The 7,001-nt window shown below is 59.3% G+C and overlaps 1 protein-coding gene across 2 annotated transcripts in view; it reads right to left on the reverse strand.

Moving 5' to 3' along the window:
* Positions 1-532: 532 nt before the first annotated feature.
* LMAN2L (lectin, mannose binding 2 like) overlaps positions 533-7,001 on the reverse strand; it is a 7,444-nt gene continuing 975 nt past the window's right edge. The window contains exons 2-8 of one of the 2 annotated variants that reach the window (XM_008637598.2): positions 6,588-6,705; positions 6,315-6,397; positions 5,133-5,165; positions 3,392-3,553; positions 3,168-3,282; positions 2,145-2,264; positions 533-1,748 (exon numbers count right to left, since the gene is read on the reverse strand). In XM_008637598.2, coding sequence (XP_008635820.2) covers positions 1,606-1,748; positions 2,145-2,264; positions 3,168-3,282; positions 3,392-3,553; positions 5,133-5,165; positions 6,315-6,397; positions 6,588-6,681 — 750 coding nt within the window. In that variant the 5' untranslated portion in view covers positions 6,682-6,705 and the 3' untranslated portion in view covers positions 533-1,605. The remainder of the gene's footprint in view (positions 1,749-2,144; positions 2,265-3,167; positions 3,283-3,391; positions 3,554-5,132; positions 5,166-6,314; positions 6,398-6,587; positions 6,706-7,001) is intronic. The other variant, XM_017739200.1, reaches the window with a different exon arrangement.

The raw sequence follows: 7,001 nt of genomic DNA on the forward strand, positions 1-7,001 counted from the left end.
AGTTTGGACACCACCCGCAGCCCGCCAAAGGTAAAACAAAATAAAATTGGCAAAAATCACATCAAATGCCTTGACTGATCTTTGCTCTCCCAGCGAGTCGCCTGCCCCGCTGTGTCACGATGGGCGCTCGGTTCCGTGAAGTTCCCCTGGGTGACAACGCTGCCTCGGCTCCGTGAGATTCCATTGCCTGCCACTGTTTGGCCCCAGCACCACCGGGGCACAGATAATTCCCAGCTGTGAGGGTGGGGAGCAGCTGGGATGGAATTCCCAGAGCAGCTGTGGCTGCCCCTGGATCCCTGGAAGTGACCAAGGCCAGGCTGGAGCACCGTGGGATGGTGGGAGGTGTCCCTGCCCATGGCAGGGGGTGACACTGGGTGGGCTTTGAGGTCCCCTTCCACCCCAAACTGTTGCGGGGTTCTGATTCTGGGCAGCCCCACACCACCAGGACACGGCCCCCAACTCCAGGGAATCCGTCTGGGGAGGGAATGGCCCGTCCAGAGGCCTCCCAGTAACAAGGTCCACGGCAGCCACGTCACACACAGCCCTCAACGTTTATTCCAAACTCCGCTCACAGCTCCAGGGAGAGGCACACGCGAGTGGATCCTGCGGATCAGGCAAAAAAGAAGAGGCAAAACACCAGGAAAACTCTCCTTGGGTGCCACAACCCCTGCCTTGGGCACTTGGAAACAGCTCCCACCACCCCGCTGACAGCGTGGAAAATCACCCCCAGTCCCCCCCTGGCCCAGGGGGCCACCGAGACCCCCACGGGGACCTGTCCTGGCTGGGAATATCCTGGAAAGCTGCAGGGCTGGGCTCGGCTCTCCCAGATCCTGGCAAGGAGGGCGCTGCCATTTCAACCCCCAAGTCCCCACTGATCCAACCTCTCCCTCTCCTGACCCCTCTGGGCACCCGGTGACCCCGCCGGGGGCGAAGGAGCGGCCGGAGCAATCCCTGTCCCAAGCAGTCCCTGAGGTAGGAATGCCCCCGTCTCCCTGGTGGGCAGCGAGAGGCTCGGGAATGGCCCCGGAGGCTCCCGGGAAGCGGCGAGCTCCGAGGGGGAAGCGCTGCCCGGAGCCAGGACACGACATGCAGGGGACAGCCACATGCTGGGCAGCGGGAAACGGGCAGTGGGAACCCCCAAAGTGAGGAGGGGGCAGCAGCCAGGCAGCTTTTCCAGCTCATCCAGCCAGGAAAATTCATCCCTCTGGGAGAACCGTCAGCATCCGGCTCCTCCCGGCCCAGAGGGGCTCGTCCGGGGAGGGTTCCGAGGGCAGCCGGACGATGGGAACGGCAGGGAGAGCTCGGGGAGTCTCTCCCGGCAGTGCCAGCGAGGGGTTCCAGCAGGCATCCAGCGGGGAAGGCAGCTGCAGCCCTCGGCTGGGATGGCACGGTCCCAGTGCCAGCTCCTGCCTGCGCTGGGGCTCCCTGGCACAGCCCCAGCTCCGGCCCCGTTCCCGCTCCGACCCGGATCCGGAGTCCCGCAGGGATCCCCGGCTGGGATTTTGGGGGGTGTCCCTACCACGAGGGCCGGTCCCTCACGCCCTGGGATGGGTGGGAGTCGGGATGTGGCCGGCAAAGCCCCGGGCCATCCCAGGAATTCCCGAGTCAATAGAAATGTTTCCGGCTCTGCTCCTGCCACTTATTGTAGACGATGATCCCGATGACGATGGCGAAGACGATGGCGACCAGGGAGAAGAAGACGATCAGGAAGAGGGCCAGGCCGCTCATGGGCTCCAGCGGCGCCTCCACTGCGGGGCAGAGGGAGGAAAACACCCCCTGAGCCCCCGGAGAGCCCCGGAATCCCGGACGATTCCCTGCTCCGAGGGGTTGAACCACCCCACACCCATGGCTGGGCCCAATGCTGCAGCCCCAAGACCTCATAGTGGGATTTTGGGATGGCACATGATCCCTCTCCCTCCCACATCCCAATCCTGGACTGGCGGTGAGACCCTCATGGTGGAGATCTTTGCGTGACCCCAAAATCGGGGTTTGTTTTTTCCTCCACAGCTCTAATTCCCCTCAAATCCCTGCTGGTCTCACCTTTCTCAGCTCTAATTCCCTTCAAATCCCTGCTGGTCCCACCTTTCCCAGCTCTAATTCCCCTCAAATCCCTGCTGGTCCCACCTTCCCCAGCTCCCACTCACTTCCTGGCAGCTTCAGGTTGTCCACAACGGGCAGGAACACTTCCCTATCCCGCTTTTCCTCCTCCGGCGTCCGCTCCACCGTCAGCTGGTACAGCTTCAGCGAGATGATGTCGTGGTTGTCTGGAAAAGGGAGCAAAAATGTGTCCTAGGGGGTTGGAACTCTGTGGGATGTCATCCTTGGAGAGGAGGTGCTGTTCCCAAGGGGGTCTGTGGCAGCAGTAATCTTTAAAGCTACTTAAAAACCCAAATCCAGCCCGAAAGTGGGAGATCATCCGAGTTAAAACCGCTTGGAAACCCAAAGGAATGTGCTCCCACCGGCCTCACGTGGGCCTGCTTCCTCCCCAAGCACTGGGAAGGGATTTGGGGAGGGAAAAGGAGCTTTTGTCGGAACCCACAAAGGGCCTGGGATTGATTTTTGTGGGGGCAGAACTGAAACGGGGCTGAAAACCTCTGGAAGTGGGACGGGAGCAGCATCCGGCTCAGGGCACCCTGAGGAGGGACTGGTGAGGAAAACAAAGGGGTTGTGTGCTCTGTGAAACCATTCCCTGGAGTGGGAATGCTGCTCCCTCCCTAAAGAACAGCCAGGGGATTGCTCTGGAGCCGGGAAACCCAAAGGGGAACACTCAGGGAGCAGGTGGCTCTTGTGACATTGGTGGCAGTGCCGGCACCTCCTGCCTTTGGGGAATCCCAGCACCGGGGCTGGGACGGGTTTTATTCCACGCTCATCCCGAGGTTTTACTCCTCCCACAGCCTGGGGATCCACGGGAACTCAAGGAAAAGCAGGACAAACCCTCGGTGCCACCCAAACCAGCCTTGGGGCTCCTCAGGGAGCAGATCCCTGTGGGGTGAAGAACTTTGAGATCATCCCCAAATGCTCCTCAGGGGCTCCTCCAAGGCTCCTGCTGGCAGCTCCAGGATCCTTGAAGCAGCGAAAGCTCCTCAAACACTTCTCCAAGGCCCGAGCTGCACCCTCAGCACCCAAAATCCACTTGGGAATCAGCTGTGGAGTCCTTGGGGCCGTACCTGACAGGTCCCCGGTGACAGAAGACGTCCCAAAGTAGTACCCGCGGGGCAGGCGCACGCCGGGCACGTCGATGCAGTCCCTCCACTCGTGTTTGCCGTCGATGTCGATCAGCACCTGCCGAGGCAGCGGCTCCCTGAGCCCCGTGGGGACCCTGGGGAAGGAAGGGAACCCTCTGGAAGGAAGGTTTTCCCCACTCCCCGCTCCTGGATCCGGCAGGACTCACCGTGAGCCTCCTCTTGACGTAGCGGATGACCAGGAAGGTGTCGTGGTTGAGGTTGCGCACCATGGCCGTGCAGCCGCCCAGCTCCGTGGGCCGCCCGTCGCGGTCGTGGTCGTAGGTCAGGGAGCCGTTGTTCACCATGGCCGAGATGTAGGGGAACACGCGCTGCCGGAGGGGGAAAAGGGGGGATCCCGATCCAGCAGGAGCCTCGGGATCCCGGGGAGGCTCCGGAAGCGAGAGCTGCGGCGGCCCCAAAGTCCTTCACCCCACAGGGATCCGCTCAGTGCAAGACCAGAATGGTCCCAAAATCCTTCACCCCACAGGGATCTGCTCAGCACAACCTCAGCATGATCCTGCTCCATCCCTGATCCCAAACTCCTTCACCCCACAGGGATCCGCTCAGTGCAACCTCAGCATGATCCCGCTCCATCCCTGATCCCAAAGTCCTTCACCCCACAGGGATCTGCTCAGCACAACACTGGAGTGATCCCAAACTCCTTCACCCCACAGGGATCTGCTCAGTGCATCCTCGGCATGATCCTGCTCCATCTGCGATCCCAAACTCCTTCACCCCACAGGGATCCGCTCAGCGCATCCTCAGCATGATCCCGCTCCATCCCTGATCCCAAACTCCTTCACCCCACAGGGATCTGCTCAGCACAACCTCAGCATGATCCCGCTCCATCCCTGATCCCAAACTCCTTCGCCCCACAGGGATCTGCTCAGTGCAAGACCAGAATGATCCCAAAATCCTTCATCCCACAGGGATCTGCTCAGCACAACACTGGAGTGATCCCAAACTCCTTCACCCCACAGGGATCTGCTCAGTGCAGCCTCGGCATGATCCCGCTCCATCCCTGATCCCAAACTCCTTCACCCCACAGGGATCCACTCAAAACAACACTGGAGTGATCCCGAAGTCCTTCACTCCACAGGGATCTGCTCAGCACAACCTTGGCTGATCTCGCTCCATCCCTGATCCCAAACTTGATCACTCTCCAGGAATCTGCTCAACACAACGCTGCCATGATCCTGAACTCCTTCACCCCCAGGGATCTGCTCAGCACAACCTTGGCATGATCCCAAATTCCGTCAGTCTCCAGGAATCTGCTCGACACGATCCTGCTCCGTTCCCATGGACCCCAAACTCCATCGCTCTCCAGGGATCTGTTCCACACAACCTTGCCATGATCCAACTCCATCCTTGACCCCAAATTCCGTCACTCTCCGGGAATCTGCTCAACACAATCCTGCCTCATTGCCACGGATCCCAAACTCCTTCATCCCAAATAATCTGCTCAAGATGACACCGGCACCATCCTGCTCCATCCCTGTGGATCCCAAACTCCTTCATCCCAAACAATCTGCTCAAGATGACACCGGCACCATCCTGCTTCATCCCTGTGGATCCCAAACCCCAAAACTCTGCTCATAAACCACTGGGATGACCTCGCTCCATCCCTGTGGATCCCAAACTCCTTCATCCCAAACAATCACCTCAACGAGACACCGGCACGACCCCACTCCATCCCTATGGATCCCAAACCCCGAAAATCCGCTCAAAAACCACCGGAATGATCCCAAAGTCTCTCGACCCCGCTCCATCCCTCAGGCTCAGCTCCCAGGGATCCAGAACACAGCACCCTTTCCATGCAGTCTCTCCCGGTTTCCCCAGGGATTCCTGGAGCTGGGAGCAGGGAATTCCGAGGGGGAGCGGGGCAGGTGGGACAGCAGGAGGCAGTACCTGGTTTCCCGGGCTGTACCTCCTCTTCTGAGCCTGCCCTCCGGAATTAGCGCAAAGCAAGAGAGAGCACAGAGCAACACGGTCACAGAGCAGAGTCCAGCAGGGCCCCACAGCCCGGAAAATCCCCCCTGGAGCGCTCCAGGAGGGACGGGAGCAGCGAGGGGAGCGAGGGGTTAGTGCCAAATCCCGGGATACGGCACCGTTGGGAGACGCCGCTCGTCGAGCCACAGCCTCGGGAATGAAATCATTCTTTTTTTCTTTTGGAGGTGGGAATGAGCAGCTGGGAACCCCCCCATTGCCACAGCAACAGCTTCTCCCAGGGTCTGACCCCCCCCCAGCTCCGGCTCCCAACATCCTGCTAATTACTTCCTCTAATTAAGAGCCGCCGGGAGTCCCTTTATTCTGGAAAAGCAGAGCTGCCACGCTGCAAATCCCGGGATCCGGCAGCTTGGAAAGGGTTTTCCCAGCACTGAGTGGGAACCAGAGGGTTTGGATGTTGGGATAAAAAGCTGGGAGTTACTCCAGGCGTGCTCAGAGATCGTGGAATATCCCTACTGGGGTAAAATATCCCTACTGGGGTAAAATATCCCTACTGGGGTAAAATATCCCTACTGGGGTTTTTTAGAGGAAATCAGAATTAGGAGGCTTTGGAGTGCTGAAGTTTCCAGCAATGGATTTCCCAGGGAAGCCGTGGCTGCTCCTGGATCCCTGGAAGTGTCCAAGGCCAGGCTGGAGCACCCTGGCATAGGGGAAGGTGTCCCTGCCCAAGCGGTGGCAGCCATCCCAAGTCCTCTCCAGCTGGATTGATCCAGCCTTGCACCTCCTTTTCCACGGGAATGACACCACCAAAGCCCCAAACACCCCAAAGAACAGGAACGTGAAGACTTTTAGACCTTTCCAAGAGGCAGAGCTGCACCTGGGAGCAGGGAGAGGCTCCTCAGGCTCTACGCCAGCTTTACTCAGACCCTACTCCTGGTGTGGAATTCCCAGGGCGGATGTGGCACCACCAGCTCGGCTCTTCCTGCCCTAAAATCCTCTCCCCACCAAAAGCACCCCCAGCTTTTCCTGCTTTCCCTGACAGAGGAATCAGCCCAACCCTGTGGAAAAGGAATGGGAAGAGGAGGAGGAGGAGGAGCAGGAGTGAGTTCCTGGCTGATCCCATCCCGTGTCACCCCCGCTCACCTCCTGCTGCTTCTCCTCATTGGGATACGTGTCCACAAACACTCCCAGCCCCAGGAAGTTATCCTTGCTCCCAAACACAGGTCCTGGAAGGGAAAAGAGAGCTTGGGATAAAGCTGGGAAGCTCAGGCAAAGGGTTTGTCCCTCATTATCATGGAATGGGTGAGGAAAAACCTTAAGGACCACCCAATCCCATCTGCAGGGATATTTTCCAGGAGTCCAGCTTGCTCCAAGGTGTCCCCCACGCCCTTTTCCCGAGGCAGGGACGGCGTTTACCTGGCTGCATCCTGTCCTTGGTGTACCAGATGGCGAATCCGTCCCCGTTCAGGTTCTTCTTGCCTTGCCCGTGGATTTTGAAGTGCACCTGCATCTCCCAATCCCGCAGGTAACACGGCTGGGAGAGAGCAGAGAGGGTGGCAAAATTCGGGAATCGCTCCACGCCAGCCCTGCCAGGGCAGCTCCTCGTGCCCCCCCTGCCCATTCCCTGTTCCCCTCACCCGTCGTTCCCTGTGCTCCCTGTCCTGTATCTGGGATATGAGCAGGGATAATTAATCCCAAAAGTCATCGTTAATCCCAGGGATTGTCACCCGAGAATTAAACACCGAGGGAGCGACTCCAACAAAACCAACCAAGGGGGCTCAGCTGAAGTGTCGCTGACACCCCCGGCCCAAAGCCCCCCATGGCCCCCCC

The sequence above is a fragment of the Corvus brachyrhynchos genome, unplaced genomic scaffold (genome assembly GCF_000691975.1).
Source record: "Corvus brachyrhynchos isolate BGI_N302 unplaced genomic scaffold, ASM69197v1 scaffold617, whole genome shotgun sequence".
Taxonomy (NCBI): Eukaryota; Metazoa; Chordata; class Aves; order Passeriformes; family Corvidae; genus Corvus; species Corvus brachyrhynchos.